Here is a 23,224-nt window from a genome sequence, read left to right on the forward strand (position 1 = left end):
TATGGTGTTTTGGACTTTTTTTTCCCTTGGCATGTAAATATTCAGAATCCACTTAATGGCCTGGAGGCAGGCTGAGTAGCCAAAACTAAATGTGAAAAATAAACCTCTAAATACTGTAGTCTGATACGAATGGATTTTCAAATCAAACCATTAGAGTGGTGGCTTTCTAACTGTTCCTGATTTATTTATGCTTTGTGGAATGGAGGACAGACAAACAGCATGTATTTTGATTAAAATATTTTCTTTTTCATCTGTATGTAAATAAATAAATAAATAAAATCTGAAGGTAATCTTTAGAAGTATATCTGAAGGAAGTGATGGCATATTGTATCTTGTTCATACAGGTAACAAAAATCGTAGTTTTCAGGGAACGTGATAGAGGAGAAAAGCTGACACTTGTGCAGATTCGTAACTCCTCTTTTCTGTATTTCATTCTTTTTAAAAATTGTCATTTTTCCAGAATCTGATTGATGTTCTTTTTTCTGCATGCTAATAGTGGAATTAGGGATTTGTTAACAGTCACTGCTTTTTTGTGCTTAGCTTGTTACTTAACTGGGAGACCTGTTAGTTGAGATGAAATGTAAGAAACAATTTTAACTGTAACTCAAATCTTTCTATTTCTCCTGTGGACACTCTTAGGACTTCTTTTTATAAGTTAGAGCATTGTGTATTATTGTAATTGTAGTATTTAAAAAAAAAAAAAAATAAACCACATGGCTGTTCCTATTGCAACTTCTGTCTGTGGTAGAAATAAGTTGCTGATCTTCCTAAAATGTATATTCTGGGCTAATTACGCTTGTGTTAAAGAAGAATCATGTCTTTTCAGCTACCTGCTACTTTTAATGGCAAGGCTTTCTGGTCTGTCTATGTTCTTTGAACTGCTGGTTATTGACCAGTTATCAGTAAGTCAGTCAGTTTTTTTCTATTGACTTCTCCCAGTCTCTAGATGCCTAATTTTCTTCAGAGGCAAACAGTCTGAGCTGATTCTTTGACAAGGTCCTGTGGCTTAAAATGTGAAAAAGCAAGGAATGAAGAGTGCTGTTTGAAATCTGTTGGCTGCCTGAATAAATAGATAGATTCTAAAAGTGTTTGTGTTTTAGATCCACTGAGCTTCTGAAGAAAGGCCACTTTACAGCTTTATCTTGAAGTTCTAAATTCCTTTTGTGGTCACTGCTTCCATGTTTCATGGCTCTGAACTTCATCAACTGTCTGTAGCTGTCAGTATGATCAATGATTACTGTGATTCAACTGGAAAGTTTAGCACTTTGTAAGATTTTGTGCTTGGTAAGTGAATAGATAATTAATGTTAGCATGTTGTGGAATTAAATCCTACTACAAAAAATGGCACAAATAGTAAGTATTAGTTTAAGATTAAAAAAAAAACACAATAGAAATAATTGAATTAACTTCATGATCATAAACAGTATACATTGTTATGCAGGAGGAGAGATGTGATGTGGAAAGTAAGGCAAAAGGCTTCCTTAATGCAGAGAATTTCTAGATTATTTCTCAAGTTGATTGCAGAAACTTGCTAAGGAAAGTAAATGTTGTGGTGTTTCTAAAGCAATACAGGATGCAATGTTTATAAAAGAATAAATGAATACACGTCTTGCCTTTACAGGTCAGTAAATTTCTGAAAGTGGAGGAGTATAGTGTTCTGTACCTTAAAAACAATGAGCAGTAAAATCATTGTGTAAGATGTGTGTTCTCAGAGCAGCCCCTCTGGATACTGCCTCCCAGCTGCAATGCACTTTAAGCACCTTCATTTAGGGCATCAAGAATCACATTTTTACAGGGATCTCTTGCTTTCACAGAGAAGCAGGTGCCTAAATACTTGGCAGTGTCTGGCACTCAGCCCAAACTAAATAATCTGCAAATATTCAACCTTTTCTGGGTCTTTCAGATTGCATTTCCAAAATTCCTTTTGCATGTTTGTTGCCGGTAGGCAACTCAGATGCTGTAATACAAAATAGTAGTCTTCAGAATTGTAACAGTTTGCCAAATCATCAGAAGGTAGATCCTGTCGGTCATATTTTAGATTTGCAGAACAGAAATGAAAACCCATGAGGTAGGCTCAGCAGTACATATAACTTAATATCCATTAATATCCATTTTCAACTTGTTTTGATGCTGCCTCTTCATTTTAGTAGGGGGGACATCCAGGGAGACCTCATTGTGACCTTCCATTCTTAAAGGGAGGGATGAAAAGGAGAGTGATGGAACTTTTACATGGGCAGATAGTGATAGGAAATGGGGAGTTGTTTAAAACTAAAAGAGGAGAGATTTAGATTAGATGGGGTTAGTGGGAAGTCTTTCACTGAGAAGGCAGTGCAGCACTGCCACAGTTGCCCATAGAGGCTGTGGATGCCCCATCCCTGAGGGGGCTCAAGACTAGGCTGGGTGGGGCCTTGGGCAGCCTGAGCTGGTGGGTGACTGCCCTGTGCATGTCGTGGTGTTGGAACTAGAAGATCTTAAAGATCCTTTCCAACCCCAGCCATTCTATGATTTGTGGCTGCTTCACTGCTCCATTACCCAGCTCTCAAGAAACAGCTCTTGACGTGACAGACCGTAATGCTAGGATGTACAGTGTAAACTGTGAGTGTTTGGAAGAATACTGAAAGCACTGTTAGTCTAAATCAGTAGTGATGTTGCACTCACGCGGCTTCCCCATGTAGTCACTTCCTTAGTAGAGATCAAGGTGCATGGCTCTCCTGACAGACCTCTTGGCTAAGAATTGGAACCTGGTCATCTCAGCTGTGTCTGTGCCGGAGGAAGGTTATCTGTCATGTAGAGCCTTAAAAGTAAACTATTTTAAATGTCCTACATAGAAACAAAGCCTGAAAGAATTAAGCCAGGAAATGCATCCATGTGGAAAATACTGTTTGTACAATTGCATCTTGTTAAAAACCACTTTTATTAATAGAACATTCAAATGCTGATGTAGAAGAAAAGAAAGATATCTTTTGAAACTTTGGTGCTGCTATTAGCATAAGAAAGCGGAGATTCATCTCTTCTGGTAGCCCTTGTCTCTTTGTCCTTGTTCTCTTCTAGGTCAACTTAGCTTACACTGGTGTTGTGTTACTTCTCAAATGCAGTTTAAAGTCATTATCTAGAATCTTAGCTAGCTCCATCAAAAATGCTCCTGTGTACCATCACGACATGTGCAGGAGTGTGAAAAGCAATTCACACAAGAAAAGTGTAACACTGTGTTTAACGCTATATTTCCTTAGAAGTGGCTGCCATTTGAACACCTGTTGCTTAACTTTAATCACACTCTATCTCTTCTTCCAGAGATCCAGAATGGAGAACTGTATCACAAGTGGAGAAATGTATTTAAGAAACTCTCAGTATCAGTTTCTGTTTTCTGCATTCTGGTTACTTGTTTCTGCAGGTGTTTTCTTCAGCCCAGTGTGTCTGTAGTATTTCAAGTGGGTCAGGAGAGGGAGCTGGCAGCCTAGGGGCGAAAATCTCTTTCCAAACAAGTAATCGTTCGTATCTCCCCAGAATGTGGAAATGTGATGGGGAAATCTACTTGTATCTCAGATAGCAGTGATATAGACTGGCCAGCAGGAGTCCATAGTCACTTCTAGAACATAAAGTCAGCTCTACCTTTTCATTGTATGGCCACTTGTGCATTTTAGCTACTGCCTGAGGATCCCATTTTAAGTGTTGACAGTGCTTTTCTCTTTGAAGAGGTATGTGTTGCCTGTAGTGCATATAGGTAGGTGATAGGGACAATGAACAGAAGTTCTCACCTTCACCCGAGTCCAATAAAAAAAAGTCTGTGCTGATATTGGGGTTGCCAGTAGTACTTGCACTTACGGTATCTGCTTGCTTGTCATATGATTTTTGGAGAGAGTTAAGGCTCTTCAGACTGCATGCCCTTCAGATGACCTCTTCAGATGACTGGACAGAGCTATAAAACTGCCCTGCAACAGGATTTTCTATGTCTGGTGGGTTAAGCTTGGCCCACGTGTGAGCACCTAGCCAGCCAGTCACCCCTTGGATGGGGATGGAAGCTTGAGGTCAGTACAAAAACCTCTGCCAATCCTTCCTCTACACACTTTTCCCCTTCTCCAGCATGCATCCTCTCCACAGGCTGAAGTCCCTCAGAAATACCCATCTGTTCCAGCACAGGCCCTCCATGGGCCACAGGATATTTGCTCCAGTGAATGGATAGTATCCTGCTTTGACACTGGTTTTCCCTCTGCTGTTTCTCTTTCCTCTCACACTCCACACCTGGCATGTTCTGCTCTTTCTTAAATACATTTTTCCAGAGGAAGCATGCGTGTGGTTGATGGGCTTAGTTGTGGCTGCAGTGAGTCCACTTCAGAGACAGCTCAATCCAACTGTGTCTAGCACAGGACTGTCCCTGACCTCTCTCCACAGAGGCCATCCATGTGGTGTGCTGACTACTAAAACATTTGTCAATTACACTGAATACACAATTTTCCCTAAGGAAAACTGAGCAAATGGTGAAGTTATTCCTTCCAGATTAGGTCTCGAGACATGAGTTTGATGTTCCTTCTCACCAGCAACATGGACTTCTGAGGGTCTAGGTATGCTATAACTAGTTTTTGAATGGCTATGCTTTAAAACCCGGATGGTGAAAATGCGTATCCTGAAAACAAACACAGCTCTCACAGGAAAAAAAAGGATAGCATCAGGCAGGCTATTTAATAAAGCTGACCAAATTGCTGTTGTATTTGCCCACTTAGGGAAGAGGTGGGATGTGTTTGAGAACTGAAAAATAAAATTACTGGAAAGCAGGGATATGTGATCTGGCAAAAGGAAGGGAAACCCTATCATTGGCTTTCAGACCTCTCCTGACCTTCTTGAATCTGTATTATGTTTCAAGTGTTGCTGTGTGACATCTTTCCAGCAGGTAACTTGGCATGGCTTGGACTCTCTCGTGATTGTTATGTGCATAAGGTAATTCCCTCTCTGCTTTTTTTCTGTGGATTCTCTCCAGTGCTAAGCTGACATTCCAATCTCTGATTCATCTAATTGAGTTTGTACTTGAATAATTCAAAATCCTTTCCTCATTCCTATTGTGGAATTGGAAATGACTGTTTTTTCTCCCATCTTTGTTTTTTGAGTTTGCTAGGTTTGTTTTTCACTTTCTTTTTTTTTAATTTCATGGTTGATTTTCAGTTGCACAGCAGGTTAAAAGCTTTCGTCAAATCTCTCCTGTCTGCCTATGCCATTTTAACATGGTCAAAAATGTCTTGATGTGACCAGAAGTTCCGCTGCCACTTAGTTTTTTGTGATACCTTGCTACATATCAGTCATGGTCAGGTTGCGATTGGACTTGATGGTCTTAAAGGTCTTTTCCAACCAGGGCAATTCTATGATTCTATGGCAGTTTATTTAATTGTTGTTCAGTTTTTCCTTTATGGCACTTCCATAGCCTTCCTACCTGGAAGCCTTGCTGTTTAAAAAGAAGAGAGATGCCGTTTGTGTATTGTAGTTGTTAATCCATATTTCCATCATTTTTAGCAGGAATTGAACATCAGCTCTTCTCACCAGTAACTGGTGGAGAGATGTGCATTTGAGTGCTGCTGGGGAACACTGGAGCGCAACAATAGTGAGATTTACTATGCTAACTGTTAGGGATTTTTTCTTAATATCTGAGAGTTCATATAGGCATCTTTGCCATAGAAACTCAGCCCACTTGCACTGTTATGTGCTAATCTTCTAGCAGGATGAATGCTCTTAAATGGTAGTGTGCTGTCTCTTTAGTTGAAGTTCCTTCCTGATAACCTAAAGGAAGTGGCTTGGGTGGTGTTATTTGTTCATAAGCAACACTTTTTTTTTCTTTGCCCACAAAATCGCAATTTCAGATTGGGTCATTGACAAATACAACTAGGAGCAAAATGTTTGTGCGTTCAAGGTAATGATAAGTAAATGTCATCCAGGCAATTTATTTTTTTCTTACAATAAAGGGTTGGAGTTTTAGTAGTGCATGTATGTATTTGTCATTTGTTAGGAGCTGGAGGGAATTTCACTTCAGAACAGCTAGAAGCAATTTTGTTTTCCTACATGTAAAACTTCACATGCATCATCAGTTGTGTTTTTTTTCTGGGCGCACTCAGGAATGCTGTTTGTTTCTGTAGCCTGAACCATATTTAAACATAATTAGCATGCAGTAGCAGGCTCTGAAGCAGTGCATCTGTTACTAGCATGACAGTGAGGGGGGCTTAATGGTCAGTTGAAGAGTGGCAAATTTTAAGGGGAGCTTGGAGCTAGAACTGAAAACTTGAGTCAGTGGCTGACTGGTAAGAAAATAACCTAGTCTTCAAGGAGCTCAAGCAAATTACTTTGCCTCATGGAAATGAAATCACACACTTTTCTTTTAGTCTTAACACTGAATTTATTGTGTATTGAAAGAAAGCAGTATTTGCATAATTTTAGACACAAGTGCAGCTCTTTCCATATTTTTATGAATCTGTTCAGGTAGGTCCCTTGGGAGAAGAGTAGGGCAGACACCAAGGTCATGGCTACTTTGCAGAGAGCAGCATGCCCTATGCAGGGTGTCATCTCTGATGGCAGTCAGAAACTGAAGCTGCCTTGGTGGCATAGTGTGCTGGTGTTTAGTGCAGCTTTTCTAAGTCCAGCTATGGCCTCAAATGCTCACTTGGCTGCAGCTGTAAGATACTACAGCAGTTTTACTGTAAGGCATGTGGCTCTTTTTAGTTGAGAGCTAGCTCTGACGTGCCTGCAGGAGTCACAGTCCAAACAGTATCTTGACTGTTGTCACATGCCCCCAGGTGACTAAGCTAAAAGAGTGCAGAGGGTGGTACCTGGGAAAACTGAGGGCTTGACTATTGAGAAGAGAGCAAATTAATGGAGAGATAATGAGCACTTAATCACAGAATTGTTTGGGTTGGAAGGGACCTTTAGGATCATCCAGTTCCTACCCCACTTCTACAGGTAGGGACATCTCCCTCCAGACCAGGTTGCTGAAAGCCCCATCCAGCCTGGCCTTCAATGCTTCCAAGGAAGGAGCATCCAACAACCTCACTGGGCAACCTGTTCCAGCACCTCACCACCCTCACAGTAAATAATTCCTTCCTGATATCTAGTCTAAATCTACCCTCTGCCAATTTACAGCTTTTTTCTCTTGTTCTGTCGCTACCTGCCCTTATAGGAAGTCCTTCCTCAGCTTTCCTGTCAGCCCCTTCAGGTACTGGAAGGCTGCTATAAGATCCCCCTGGAGCCATCTCTTCCCCAGGCTGAAGAGCCCCAACTCTCAGACTGTCCTCGTAGGGGATGTGCTCCAGCCCTCTGATTGTCTCTGTGGCCCTCCTCTGGACCCAATCCATTAGCTCCATGTCCTTCTTGTGGTGGGGTCTAACTTAAGGTTAATAAGAAACCTAAATGGCTTTATGCATGTTTTGCCTGTAATGTGTTAAAAATACTGGGAAACAGCATCACCAATGGCTTTTAGAAGGCAAAGCAAATTCCTATTCCTAAGCATTATAATCAGCAGAGCTGGTAAAGCCTTAGGATTAGAATTGAAAAATGAGTTGTTAACAAATCACATGTGAGAGTAGTAAGCAGAACATAAAGAGCTGTTCTGGCTCCTTATACATCAAGGAGAGGTGTTGATTTCTACAGAGCCATATAACGCTTGCAGAGCAGGGAATTGTTAGTTACAAATACTCCTTTACTAACTTACCAGAAGCTAAAACCTGGTATTTGTGATCATGAGCTCATAGCAGACCACTCTTCAAAAATATTGGATGCATTGCAGAGTACATAATACTTTGCTTTCTGTAGCAAAAGACTAAATCTGCCCTACATACTCCCTTCTGCTACTGCTTGCTGTTCAGTTTGGCAGAGATTACAGTTAACTTTCCTTGATATTTTTCTTTGAAGCAGTTTATTTACTTTTCAGGTCTTTTTTTTTTTTTTTTTTTTTTTTTTTCTCTTAGCATGCAAGCTATTTCTTGTACTTTTGCCCTATTTGACAAGTTGTTTTCCCAAGCACCACTTCAGCTATTTCTGAAATCTATTAATACTTAGATTGTAACCATATAATCTTGGAATGGTTTGTGTTCGAAGGGACCTTTAAGATCATATAGTTCAACCCCCCTGCTATAGGCAAGGACATCTCCCTCTAGACAAGGTTGCTCAAAGCCCCATCCAGCCTGGCCTTGAAAGCTTCCAAGGAGGTAGCATCCACAATCCCCTCTGGGCAACTGTTTGTGGGTTTTCTGCTGTGAACTCTTCCCTGGAACAAACTGAAATAGCATCATCCTTCAGTTTTGTCCTCCTCGCTTTTCATTTCAGGAGCCATTGCCATAACACCTCCCATAAGCATTCACTTGTGCTACAACAGAGAATTATTTGGGTTTTTTAGTAATGCTGCAATCTGAACTCTCCATTGTGACTCAACTCCAATGTGAATGAGTTTTCTCTCATTAACTCAGTCAGTACATGTGCAACGCCGAGCACTTGGTTGCTACATACTAGTATTTGATCTTTTTCAGAGCATTTCAGCTTTCCAACTTTGCTGTCTATGCTCTGTGAGACTGATCAATGACATTCTTGCAATGCATCTGCACTAGACTGGGGAATTTTTCTGGCTTCTGTATAGCCTTTTAATGCTTTCTGGCAGAAACTTTCAAATAGTTCTGGCATAGCTAAAATCAACACTGAACAGCCTGTTTCAACTAAACCAGTTGATGCAAAATGTCCCTGGCTGATGAGTTTGCCCTTTCCTTCTTGCCCACCAGAAGCATATTAAAACTTCTTACCTATTCACATGTCAAGTCTGGAACAATTCTGGTTGGAGAAGTTTCTTTGTTTTGTCAGGTTTTAGCCGACAAGAATTCCCTTACGTTCCCTGAGACTGGGAGACTTTGACAACTAAGAGTTTAGACTTTAACTGTGGTCTGTGCAACTGTCCCTATGATCCTACAAAGGGTCTTATGCCAATGTGAGTCCTTGGAAGAGGACCCAGCACTAAGTCTTCATTAAACATAAGAATTTTCTTTTGATCCTGTGATTCATAATCCTGAGGAAAATACGAGGGGAAGGTTATTTGAGGAGGGCTTCCAGGATACCGAATTGAAGCAACTTTCAGGTGTGGATGCTCACCTGGCTGGCTGATGCAAGAAACTATCCTCCCACCCCCAACTTTTCTTTTTTTTTTTTTTTTTCCTCTCTCTCTCAGTAATGCTCTCCATTATGGAGCTTCCCAACTGGCAGCATAATTCAATCTCTGTGCTTCCTCAAGGGCAAAGAGGTAAAAGGGGATGCAAGTGACTGCCCTGAGGTAGTTCAGTTTCACCTTGTGCTGTGGTTGTAATTGGGTTTGTAAGTTTGACATTTTGAGGGCTCCAGTGTTCGTCTGTGTGGTTTGATGGTTCTCTCACGGGTTCTCTTGGGATCCTAGGAACTCTCCAGCAGAAACTGGCAGTGATTTAGCTGTAAAAATAAATAAATGTTTTTGCAATTTCATTAATAACATAATTTTTCCAAATTATAGTAGTTTTTATAACAACAAAGTAATAACTCTAAGTAGTTGTCTGTGTACATTGTCTTTTTGCCACTATTGAGATATAGGCTATGCAGATCTTCTGACAGTTCTGAACCATTTATCTAGCAAATGAGGGCTATAAAATATTTTTAGGCTAAGTACTTTTTTTAACATACATTTTCAAAAAAAATTCACAAATTGAAGCTCTGTAGAGAAGGTGTGATTTGTTGAATTCCAGCTGATCATATCTCCAGTGAAAAGTTTGTTTGACATTGATTTCATATTCTTGATACCATATTTTGATTGAGATAGCATTTGTTTGGTTTTTTTTTTTTAGCTTCTGTTATCTAGAAAAAAGGGAGGAAAAAGACTCATTGCTGTTACACATGTTGGCCTATGCAACTCCAGAGAAAATCCACTTCTATTTTGTCAGTACCATCCATTTGATTCATTTCACAGGTACCGATTTATCAATCTGCAGTATAACTGGTTGTAAGTCAGTGTGGAAGGCAGAAGGAAGGAGAACAGGTTATCCTCTACTGTTAGTAGAGAAGAGTTACCTTTGTTGTTCCTGAATGTAATATTTCAAAGCCTTTATTTTTTTCTTGTCAGCAGTTTGGTGGCTGCAGTGGCCTTGTTATCTGCATGTTATGAATTACTGAGCTCATTTAGTGGCAAGTTAAATGTTATAACCTCCTGTAAACTATGTGTGTAGATTGCTCCAAAAATAGTGCTTCCTATGTATTTTCATGGAAGCTAGAACAGATACAAAGAGCACCATAACACTGTTTGATAAATTCTCAGCTAAAAAACACTTTTCCAATAGTGAACACCAACAGGTATGTGTTTTTGACCTACTGCCACTGTCACCGCTGCTGAGATGCACACCTAACACCTCACTGTATTCACATCCTCTGGTTGATCTCATTGAATGTTCAGCAAGCATCAGTGAATGTCATTGGAAACATCTTTGCTTCACATGCACTTCCATGTCAGACTGCCCCTCTGCTGCCTGTTTCATGGCAACAACAGGTGATGGGATATTGTTGGGAAAGTTTAACCTCTACTGCCGTATTATTAACATCTGCCTCTGATGTTGCAGGCCAACATAAGAAAGTAGGAGACATTACTTTCGGAGCAGTTCTTGTATGTGGTACTTCATTTACAGTCTAGCTGTGCTGAGGAGGGCTCTTCTCCATGTGACATATGTTGAACATTAACTATGCTTCGGGTACAGAAGGTGAAGTGTGTGCTTTCTGGTTTCTATTGAGTGTGTGGCATTTGAAGATAAACATGTAGGTGGTTAAAGTCGTAAAGCAAGCAACTGGGAATAGAGTAATTGCAGGGCATCAAGTCAGTATTTCCTGGTTCTGTGAGCTCCTTGTTTCTTGCCTTTTTTATTGCTTTGGAGGGTTTTCTTGTCCCTCATTGGATCAGAATTGTTTTTAATTCTTCTGTGCTTTGTCTTGGCTTTTTTTGACCGAATAGCGAATTTACCATGTGCGAGAAAACATGTTCTGGATACAATTTTAGCAAATTTTTGTTTTAGTTCACAGCTATTATTGGACATCTGAAATTTGTGATTTCTTTGTGATGTACTGCTTTAAGAATATTATCTTCTCATCTGCTTTTAGTAGTTTGTTGAAGTTTGATTGTCTGTTCTTGATTTCTTGCTCCCCCACTCTAAAACAACAAAGCAGTATCATCTGATGGTCCAACACTTGTCTAAATTTTTGTGCAGCTTATTTTAACGCCACTCCTAATGCTATTTCTGCAATTAGTTATAGATTTTTAGACAGTTTGGATGACTGGACAGGAGTTCACATCGTGATTAAGGCTGATACTGCACAGAAAGCCAAATTGAATGGCAAGTTATTTAGCTCTCCTTCAGCTGAAGTTGGTGAATTCTGCTAGTATTTTGGGTGAAGTGGGAATGCCTAATAAACTAGAGCATTAAAAGTCAAAATTAAAAAAAAAAAAATAAATTCCTCAGAGTTATAGGATAGCAGGCAGAGAACTGGTTTCTGCATACTGCACCTTTCCTGTATGAACTACAGCTGTAGCTTCTGTCTGCTTGAGATTTATAGTGGTGTCAGATGTCCTCAGTAACATGAAATGGTTTGCAGAAAAATTGGTTTGTTTCTCTCTTCTTCCTGCCCACCTGTAAGCTCCCTGCTGAAACACTGGGTGCTTAAATTCTCGATTTAACCTCTGCACAACTACGTGGGCAAATTGCAGGCCAGCTTTAAGGTCAGCTAACTTTGCTACTGGTGCTTAGCCTATGATTTGGGTTGGCTTAATTTCTATTCCTGTGTGTTCCAAGTGTCATGCCAAATGAGAATTAGAGCCTACTTACTTGGCTCCACTTGAAGGTTGTAAGCGTGATTACAATTAGCAACTTCATTGAAAGATTCTTACCAAATACTGCTAATTTTCCTCATGGTGCTCTTTAAGTATTCAAGCTGTCCAGAATGTATTTTGTGGCTTAAGTAGTGTTGTGTGACACTGTACAACTGCAGTTGATATGTGATAACAACAGGCAGATCTCAGGCAGTGTGTTAAGCAAGCATTTGCTGTGGAATTTGGCATCCTAGAGATTGAAAATGTTGGCTCTGTGACTTGGAACGCTCACAGGGACATAAGGGTTTCATTTCTCTCCTATGCTTTGAGTTACTGTGAACTTAGAAGGTTTTCTTTGAGAACCAAGTCTTACACTGTTGGAATAGAGGCAGATGGAGCGTGTCACTTGTATTTCTTGAAGAAAATCTTTAAGAAAATTGAAAGAAATGTTAAAATGTTAATTCTTTAGAACACTTAGTGAGATGCTAATTCCTGATGTGCAACTTTACTCCCCATATTTGGATCTGGAAAAGCAAAACAAAACAAAAAATGAAAAACCAAAGCCCATGTGCAATATCCCCCCATACATAGAGATATAAAAGTGAAACAAAACAAAAAAAACACTTTTTTTTTTTAATTTTTATTCTGTTCCAGAAACATGCAAAGGGACAGGAGTTATTTGACCAGATTGTGTATCATTTGGACCTTGTGGAAACTGATTACTTTGGCTTACAGTTCATGGACGCTTCCCAGGTTACAGTAAGTATAACTTCAGTTAAATTTTATGTTCTACAAAAGTTTGCACTGTATGTTATAAACGTGTTATCAGTGCTATTTCACAGACAGATGTGTAGGTGGTAAGGACTATACTACTGAAACAACTGGTATCATGTTTGGGTCCTGCAAATAAAGTTAAATTCTCAAAATAAGACATCATTTTGTGACATGTGCATGACTTCTTTGTGCTAAGTATGAATATGCAGCAATTGCAGGTAAAAGAAAATGTGCTGTGCTTAGTAGTCTCATGGTATTATAAAATGGGTTGTATTTCCCGCAAGCAAGGATTTTGCACTTCTTGTATCCTTGGTGTTCCAGGCACAGGTTATGTTGCTCTGTAGATTTAGTTTCATTTGCAATAAGAGAGAAGAATTTTCCTTCTCTCCCCTATTTAGTGACCTCCAGCATTTACAGGTAAAAGAAGGAAAGGGAGAATGGGGGGAGTGGAAAGTATAGTATTTATCATGCAGAGAGATATGGTTAAAGAACTTAAACCTTGTGGCTAAACTGTATTGCTATAATTTTTTTCTTTTTGCTCTACTCACGTGTGGAGTTGTTGTGTATGACTACAACCTGAGTTGTGAATAAAGAGTATACGCAGCTGGAAAATAAGTGTGTGCTTTTAAATCATCATTATAGACATTTTTTCCATAGTGCAAGAGAATAAAAACATATTCTGTGATGTTGGAACAATATAATTGAATAACGTAGCAGAAATAGTGATGTCTTGTGAGAAACTGTTGTCATCTCACAGTTCTTAGCTTTATTCTCTAATTTGAGAGTCAATGTGATCAGATCAGTGTTTTACCAACAGCTTTGTGATCTGTGTGTTAGCCAATGGCTTTAAGTAAAAAATAGCAAGTCTGTCCAAATATTGTTAATAATAATGATATTGAGAAAGGGGATCTGTGCTTTTTGGAAGAAAAAGCAAGTTAATATGTTGATAGTTTAATATGCGTTCATGACAAAACGTATATTACATGAAACATACACCATTTTATGATGATGATCATTAGGATGCAGCTAAAAGAGCAGTGCCTGCACACTATAAGCAAAAGAAATGATATTGTGGTTGATTGTCAAAGCTCTGAATTGGGAATTTCGTAGCTGAGAATAGTTACAAGTAGTTCAGTAATGTTTCAGAAGAAGGAAAGGAGAAAGGGAAAGCTGAATATCCTTTCCTAGCAAGAAAGAGGGCAGTGCTTATGTTCATGAACATTAGCAAAAAGGAAGGATTTTTCATCATGAGTGGTAAGGAGAATGAAGCAGAAATGTGAGCAAATGTAGTTTTCATAAATAGCTGTATCGTTGGTGTTCAGAGCAAAATGTGTCTATGTTCTTGTGTTTTAGACCTTAGACCTTAGCTTTGCATGCTGGTCCTTTCCTTAGTAGTATGGGTGGAGGCAAAAGTGTAAAAGTAAATCAGGATATATGCAGTTACAGAGAGACAGGGGCTATGAAGAGCTTTTGGAGAGCATGAAAAGTGCTGTTTGGAGAGCTTTGGTAGTTATAGTAATATAGGGTTATAGTTTGCTGGATCAGGGTGGGTATTAAAAGCAGACTTCATCTCCACAGGTGCAAGGCTGGAAGTTCTCATTTGTTTTGGGGTTCTGCCTGGCTGAAGCTGAGCGGAAAGTAGAACTTAAAACTTTGTACCATGAATCCCTTTATCATCCCTAGCACTGTGTGCAAAGAGATTCTATGCCTTTCATGGTCTATTTTGAACTTGCGACCTGCTCATTTCATTTGCATAGCAATTAATGCAGAGCCTCCCTGTGCCTCTGCGTAGTGCCAGCCCTGCCACACAGTGGCAATTGCGGGACTGAGAGATTAAAGTCGCATAAACTCCTTGAGGCTCTAAGCCTTTGCCTTTTATTACGTATTCTTGCAAGTCAAACATCTTTAAGCCGCTATTATAAATAAGAGAATACAGAATAGTCTTGGAGCAGTGGCAATTACTTCTGTGTTCCAAGGCTAACAGTTTTTCTGTGCGGTACGTTTCTTAGTAACTTTGCCAGAGTCAGACTAAGCAGAGTTGATAACTGGTTTGGAGAAGAAAATCGTAATTAGAGCTTATCTGCTTATTGTTTGAACAGTTCATTCTTAATACAAAAATAAAAGTCTTTGATACAACCAAAATGCCATGATGTTGGAAAAAGCAAGATGTTAGCAGTAAGGCAGGAAATACTTATAAAGACTATCCAGTGAAATTTGCATTAGCTCGTATCATGTATTGTTTGAAGATATCTATGAATAGAAGGATGTAGAGAATCACTTAATCAAAAGAGCTTTTAATGGGTTTATACTAAAGCAGAACTTTGCATATTGTTGCATTTCATTTATCTGGTACTTCATCCAGAAGCAGAAATACTAGGGGAAGACAAGTGTTGTTTTGATAGTGTGTGGAAGAACTTCACATAATGGAAAATCCTTATTTTTAAGTGAGATCGTTGGTCACCACCCTCCACGACTGGCCAATCAGTCAGTTTTCAGTCCCACCTCACTGTATGCTTTTCGGTTGCTCCTGTTTGTGGAAGGGCAAGAAGAGAAAGGAAAAGTGAAGAAAAGGAGACAGGAGTCAAAGAAACGATTATCACTAGGCTCTCCCTATCTTTCTTGTTCAACTAATTGTAACAACAACTTACACAGGGAAGCAGTGCTCGGGATGATTCTCAGTCAAATGTAGGAGGTCTCTGAAATGTTTTAGTGGTAATTGAAAGTTTGGGCTTTTGGTTACACGTGTGGGACGTGTGTGTTACAGCAAAGCAGGAAGACTTGAAAGTGTTTGTCAAGGCTGGAGATTGCAATTGTCAAATCTTGTGAGACTACGCTCCATGAGTTGAGTTGCCATGAGGAAGCAGTGTTTGTGCTTTTAGTTTGTTTGCTTTCTGGGGGGGTGGGAGTGGGTTGGGGGGGAGGAGCTGTTCTGTGTGAAGCATTCCATGGTTATTTGGGGTTCCTGACATTTATTTGAAATTGTTGGTAGCTAATGATTACTCATTTTTGTTCGTTCTTTATCTCTTATTCCAGATTATCATAAAAACCTGTGGTTTGCTGCTTTTTGTGAGCTGCAATATATTCTATCAGAATACAGATCTCTCCTTCTGTGGTGGCATTCTTTGTCCTAGTTGTCTGTCCTGTGATAGCAAAAGGAATGCCATCCCAGTCTCCTTTGTTTTACATGAATTCCAAACAAAAAGATTGCCATCGTTGAATAGGTTGAAATTTCTTTTTGTTTACTTCATGATTGTTCATGAGAATGTTTATAGAGTTGTTGAGAAGGAAAAAAATTGATGTATACTTGCTTTTTGTTTATTTCCAAATGAGCTGCTGCAATCTTTCAGGTGTGAAACATTAGCTGGGAATGCATGGAAACAAAAGCATTAATACTCTTTTAATAAAAATAGAAAAGTCTCAGTGAACATCTAACTCCTTTATGTTATCTCTAATGTCACAAAGGCTCCTTATCCCTAGCTTAAAGAAGGGCCTTGTGAAATAGCCTTTCACAGCTGGATACATACCACAGAATCACAGAATGGCCAGAGTTGGAAGGGACCTCAAGGATCATGAATCTCCAACCCCCTTGCCACATGCAGGGCCACCAACTTCCACATTTAATACTAAACCAGGCTGCCCAGGGCCCCATCCAATATGGCCTTGAACACCTCCAGGGCTGGGACATCCACAACCCTTTAGGTACTGAAAGGCTGCCATGAGGTCACCCCGCAGCCTTCTTTTCTCCAGGCTGAACAAGCCCAGCTCCCTCAGCCTGTCTTTGTAGGGGAGGTGCTCCAGTCCCCTGATCATCTTCATGGCCCTCCTCTGGACCCTCTCCAGCAGCTCCCTGTCTTTCATATGTTGCACTCTGCAGACAGCTGTGCCATGTTGGATGTATGTGCGCATGCAGTGAATGTATTGGGCACATTGGGAAGTGCTGGATTTTTGAAGTGGACAACATGACTTTTGTGCAAGGTCAGCCTAGCAGGTGCTGGTGGCTATGATAGGGGCCAGAGTTTCCTACAGAGATGAGGCAGGACTCCTGTAGTGAGTTGTCCTGATAAGCTGCATTTTTGTCTGACTTCTTAATATTGACTAGTTCCTGAATAGGGTTTTGATTTATTTACAATGAAAACTGAGAAGATAGTGGTGGGAGAAAATGGAGAAGAGTGGTTTTTGTGAAAGCAGTATTCCAAGTAAGAAAATAGAAGGAATGTGAAACAGCAAGAACTACGTAGCCCTTAACATCCATCATTCACTACAACCATCAACAATATATTGGAATCTCACTGACAGGACATTGAAATCTTCATCTGTATGGAAGGTGCCCTTGTCCCGGTTTCTGTAAAGGTTGGGATCATATATGCTTTACCACATAGTTTTCCAACACTGCCGTGTAAAGTAATCAGGACAACAAAAAATAATATCCTAAAGCTTTTTTCCATACACTAAAAACTAGATTCATGGATGTTTCAGTATCTATTGGCTCAGAGCCCTGCTATATCAGAATTTTCTTTTAAGGGTTTATTGTCATTCAAATCAGGAGGTTTTTATCCAGCTGCTTGCTTTTGATAGTACTACTATTATTTTTCTTAATTGTGTGAGGGATGTGGAAAAAAGAACGACTCAAACTAGTCAATTAACCTCATATTGTGTTATCTGGGAGTCTTTTTCGCTATGCACTGAGTAATACTGTAACTATGAGTGCTTGCTAAGCAGGAAAAGAAAATAGGGAAAAGCCTTACCATTTGATACATTGATATTGAGAGAAAGGGACTGGTAAATACTTTAGTAACGCAAAAGATTTCCTTTTCTGCTTCTGGCAGAAACATCTCATTTCCCCTTAAGTAAGTGCCCTTAAATAAACCATCAAATTAATCTGTGACTCTGCTTCCCCTCCCTGAATCTCTTATTTCTCTGGATTATAAACTCTTTGGGATTGTGGTTGTTGCAAGCTGTGTGTGTATGGATTGTAGCCCAGAGCAACAAATACAGAGCACAGCTGGAGCGTGTCAAGAGCTGTGCAGGTAACAATATCACGTATACTCAGTGCACTGACAACTAATAGTGATGGTGATATGAATGCCAGCTCAGTAACTGTTCAAAGGCAGCTTGGCTGACTTCACAGAAATGCTTAACATCTAAAGAATAACTACTACTAGCTGCAGCTGTCCAAGCCTGTACTGCAGTCCGTGAACATTTTATGACAGACTCTGAAACATTAAGAATTCCAATGTTTAGTTTTCCAGCAGCCTTCGCTATTTCAGAAGGGCTGGAGACCATTTCCTAGTATAGACTTGAGAAGCAGCCATGCAGGAGAGGCAGGTGGTCATGACTGCCTATTAGTGATGCTTCTCTACCTCTCATTAGGTGTATAGAAGTCAAATGTTCCGTCGAGGACTGAATAGATTTTGCTGTTTGTATGACTGCAACAGAAGTTGAAGTGGTTTCCTTTGTTTTTTCTCACAGATTTAGTCAGGTTTGTTGTCCGTTTGTTGCAAATTGTTTCAGTTTATTTTTGTAGGGTGCAAGAAGTGTTTGGGGACAGGCTTCAGAATTGAAGGCAATTTTGTTTTTATTGCTGAAATTGATTTTGAGTGGCATTAGCTTTCTTCATTTTTATAATAACTCTAATGAAAACCATGCTCCACTGGACAATGTATTTATATAACTTTGGGGTTCTTTTTTTATTTCTGGCACAGAAAATTTCACCATCAAAAAGAAAAATCTTGCACATGCAGTTGTTTTGTGTGATAGCGATTATCAATCTTGACATTCACTTATGTTCTGCTTCTGTTACTTCAAGTCTGCAAAGCCAAATCTTGCTTGGGCTAAAGCAGATTGATTATCATATATGTATGAATTAGGATAGGATAATGGTCTTGGAGGGTGCTCCTGTGACTCTCCATTATTCACGTGTTAGTTTATCTGGATTGCAGATAAACCATGTCATGTATCAAGATACTTCTGAGATGGCTCTGTACAGACTCAGACTAGGATACACTAAGTTTTTATGAATGCCACTGCTTGGTTATATTGAATTCCAACATTCCAAAAATAATATTGTGCTTGGGATTTTTCTTTTTCAGTTCTTTCAGCCTCACTATTCATTGTGATAATTAAAATATTACTGTGGCAGGTTTTGAAATTCATGTGAGATTATTTGTGTTGAGTTTCAGTACATAAAATATGTCTCTTCAGGTAATCCATACACAGTGTGACCCTAAATGTGTTTTGAAATGGCATGTGCAGGGTCTCTATGGCAGCCTTTTCTTTATTAAAGGATTACAAGTTAGTCTGTAGCTGTTAATCTAACTGATTTGGCAGTTCATTTGAACTGAAAGTTACCAACATGTTCTGAAAAGAAGAAAAATGTTTTGCACAACCACAGTCACCTTCAACACTTAAACTTGTTCTCATCCTATAGTTCAGTGACCAGGAAAATGCCTTCTTCTGACTTTAGAAAAGCCCTGAGAAAATATTTGCTCTGCATCTGAGTCTCAACATGCTGTGCTTAGAAAACAAGACTCCTGGAACAGGAAGTAATCGCATCACATTTTTTCTGCTCTAGCCAGGCATGAAATGTAGACATCTGTATTGCCTTTGAGATAAACATAATCATTAGATTTGTGAGTTTTTCTGACGGTGATATAGTAGAGCACTTTTTTAGACTGGTATTGCAGATTACTGAGGTACTATGGACTATTTCTAAGGACTTCACAGAAGTGAACTAAGTGGAGAAAAAAGTAACACTACTGGCAGCAAGTTTGAATTAACTATACAAGTGTCATCCCCTCTGTGGTAACATTTTTAGGAGCTTGCATTGGGAGAGACAGAAAATTTTCTGGCCATCTGCAAGAATTTTTCTTAGAACACAGGAGTAAAAACCCTTTTCCTTCCAAACATAGCTTGTACTTAAATATTTTCTTAGCTTATCTTACCTCTGTAACATTATTACTAACAGCAGCTGTTGCACCATTTTTGTTTTTTAATTCAGAGGAAAGTTGCCTCTGTGGTATTCATGGTCCAGAAACATGGCAGATTGTTTTCATCTGGTATCATAATCTACACTTATTAGACCATGACTAATTCCTTTAACTCAATTAATTCAAGATTTTTCCATAGAGAACATAATAGTACAGAAAAGTCTCGTGTGCCTTTACCATTTATTGAACCTTGCAAGTATATAAGTTTAAAACAAAAACAAAGAAAAACCTCTGTCAGAGAAATAATTCCCCTGCCAGTTCACAAGTTTACCAAACAAACTGGGAATGTTAGGAGGAGGGATAAGTAAGGGCAATTTCAGTACTCATTAAACTAGAAAAATCTTAAACTATTTTCCCATACCAATAGGAGATCTCATGGCAAAATAACTCTTATAGATTTTTTTTTTTTTGTACTTCAGCTGTATTCAGTGAAATTGGGAATTGTAGTACAATGAGATATAAATAACTCTTCTTCCACTCCTAGATTTCTTTTGTTGTAGGAACAAAGACCATATTTGTACTGAAACAGCACACATCAGGTGGCAAAGGATATTAGGAAGAGGAAACTAGGCCTATTAACTACAGAACAGTGCTCTCTCTCCGTTTCCAGCTCTGAGGTGTTCTCTCAAGTCTCTCACTGTCAAGCTTACTAGCAGTGTGTGGTATGAAGCATTGCCTGTAGGAGCAGAAGATGCAGTTATGGAGCACATAAGTCAACCAGGCATGTGCAAGTTCAAGCAATGAAAAAGGGGTATATTGAAGGGTGCCAAGGGATTTGGTAGAATTCATCGTAAGGGCTGCTGTCTGTCATCTTGGAGCAGTCATGATGCTCAGTGAACAATCCTGAGCACTTGAAAAAGGCAAGCATTTGGAACATATCCAGCACAGGCAAATAAAGAGGATCCAAAAGCAAACCAGCTGATATAACACTCTCTTCATTATATGGGAAATTGAGGAACAACATCTGCCAGAAGATCACATGAAGGAAAAGGTGGCAGTGGGAACATCTAGCCATGTTTCAGATGCCTCTGAAGACAGAGATTCCACAGCCTCTCTGGACAACTCTTCTGTAAAATCACTCTTGTTACGGATAACCTTTTCCTTTAATTAGCTTTAATGTATTCATCTGCAAATGTGGGCATGGTGCTGCTTGTCCTTCTGCCAACGAACATCCCCAAGAAGACTCAGGCTTCCCCTCTTCTACACCTTCCCAGTAGACAGCTGTAGCCTTCTTTCCTTAATGCAAACCCTCCTGTCCACCATTGGATGCTATGTACACTATCTTGAATGTGGGGTCAACACTACATAGATCAGGATCTTTCCTGTACTGGGGAGACAAGGGGATGGAGGAGTCCAGATATAGTTACAAAAGTGCCAAATAAGAAAGGAAAGCTTTTACTGATCTGCATTTATTATTATTGCTATTCATTGTCCTGTCTTGGAAAGATCTCCTAATGAAGCATCTGAATGGACCTTAACGCTGATCTCCAGCACTTCCTGGCAGACCTGAAGTCTTCTGCGTCTCCAAAGCAGCAGCACTCTTCTACTTCTTTGACTAATCTGCTGTTGTTCCTTGTGCACCATCATGGAGGGTCTATCTTCATCTGCCAGCACCTGCAATGTATTCTTCTTCAGTCTGAGAGACCCTCACATCCAGAACCCAAGGCCTATGCTGGCCCACTGAGGGAGCCTCTTGTCACCACAGTGCAGCAGCCAAAAGGAAGCCAAGTCTACCTTTGCCAGATTTCTTGGGAATAAATGTAGAAAAGAGAAGACATCTCCAGAGGGGCCAGAGATGGGAGAGGAGGCTCTCCTGCAGACAAACATGCTGGATGTCAATGGATGGCCTCTCAGCTAATTTGCTGATTTGTGGAGGCTGTGTAGGTGGCATGGTGCTGGGCACCTGGACCTTTGATGTTGCTGTGACTGCACTACGGGGAGCCCTTGCAAGATGGTGTTGTTCTGGATCAACTGGGCTAAAGGTGGATCCACTTCCATTGGTTCTTCATCATGAGATGGATCCACCTCCATGTGTTCCACAACAGTGGGCACTATGCAGGCCATTGTACAGGCACTCTTCTACTACTTTGCAGGCCCCTTCTGCCTCAGTGGTTCTGAGAACCAGTTCTCTTTTTGCATATACAGGTGTGCAGCAGTTGCTCCAGGTCTTCTTCGTTCCAACCATGGCTGGTGATTGCCAGAGGTCTGGAAGCTCAGTGAGGGGTGGGCCAGACACAGGGGTGTTTTTTAGGGCCCAGAACAAAGGCTGGGTAACTACTCTGGCATAGGAAACCTCTGTGATGGCCACTGTGATGATGAATGCAGTGTTGAATGGCTTGGAAGATGATGCCCTTTGTGGAAGAGGAACGTTGTCTGAAAGGTTGAGGGCCCTTTACTTAGGATGGATCCTCTGTGCTGTTTGACTTGCTAAAGAAAAAGGCTGTCTACTGAGCACAAGGACTGCCCTCCACCTCTTTTTCTACCCTTTTTTTCCATCTCCCTCCTCATCCCATATTTGGGGTTCCTGTGCCTCAAGATAGTAGGAAAAATATTTGTAGAGGTTCAGAGCAATCCACCACTGCCCACCACCTCCCCTCTCTTCCCCCTCCACTGTCATGGCTCCTCATCAAGTGGTATAGCTGCCTGTACTCAACAGGAGCTGAGGGGGGACAAAGCTTCCACATGTCTCACAGGAGAGAAAGGAAGGCATGGCCGGCCTGCACAAAGTTTCCCAGTTGTCAGTAAAGGCACTGATTATGGTTAAGTGCTGTGTGAGCCTTTCCTTACTGTCCCCAACACCTACCCCTGCCCTAGGAGTATGCAAGTGCCATGTCTTGTATCCTGAGCCCCCAGGGAGAAAAGGAGAAGACCCAGCCTCTCCTAGGCTGTGTTGCTGGCTATACAGAGAGTCTGTTGGGAGGCAACTGGAGTCCTTGCAGCCTGGAAACGTGGGGTGTTAGAGAAAGATCAGTATGAGCTGCCCCTTGATCTCTTCTTTAAATTCAAGAATGAATCACACCACTTTTCCGGTGTCTCAGCTCCTCATTTGCAGGAAAAGCTCTCCTGTCTGGTTGGAAGAATCATTAGCAGCTTCAGGCTTCTCTTTCGGGGCCTTCTCTTCTATATCATGCACCACCATTTGTTGCTTTTCCTCTTACAGCCACAGGGCTTTTTCTACAGAGCTGTTCCTCAGTCAATCCCAATGTTGCATGCGCACCCACTGTGGGCACTTGCTGTTGTAATTATCTGTTTTGATCTCATAGAATCCTCATTAAAATAATTTCTTTAGCTGCTTGAGGTCCCTGACTGTAAAAGTGTACACTGCCTGCTTAGCAGCTCTGTGATTTGGATTCATCAATAGCCCTATTGAGGTGCATTCAGCCACATCACGTCAATTACTAGTAAATATATTAAGCTTTGTTGACCATACTGTTCATTAAATCTTGTATTCAAAAAGTTCAAAAAGTTGTACTTCTGCAATTTATTTGAAAACTGTTTTGCTCTGTCTACATTTTCAATTTCAACATAACTTTCTAGGATGGGTCAGAGAAGTTCATATGGATTTATAAAGAACAATCTTTTCATTGAAAAGAAAGAGCTTGAAACTCTTGGGAGCAGGCAATATTTCTAACTAACG

At 40.2% G+C, this 23,224-nt stretch overlaps 1 protein-coding gene across 4 annotated transcripts in view; it reads left to right on the forward strand.

Annotated features, from left to right (window-relative positions):
- The window catches only part of EPB41L4B (erythrocyte membrane protein band 4.1 like 4B), a 168,546-nt gene that overhangs the window by 39,122 nt on the left and 106,200 nt on the right, over window positions 1-23,224 (forward strand). For all 4 annotated transcript variants that reach the window (XM_048940112.1, XM_048940113.1, XM_048940114.1 and 1 more), the window contains exon 2: window positions 12,482-12,586. In XM_048940112.1, coding sequence (XP_048796069.1) covers window positions 12,482-12,586 — 105 coding nt within the window. The remainder of the gene's footprint in view (window positions 1-12,481; window positions 12,587-23,224) is intronic.

The sequence above is a fragment of the Lagopus muta genome, chromosome 3, assembly GCF_023343835.1.
Source record: "Lagopus muta isolate bLagMut1 chromosome 3, bLagMut1 primary, whole genome shotgun sequence".
Taxonomy (NCBI): Eukaryota; Metazoa; Chordata; class Aves; order Galliformes; family Phasianidae; genus Lagopus; species Lagopus muta.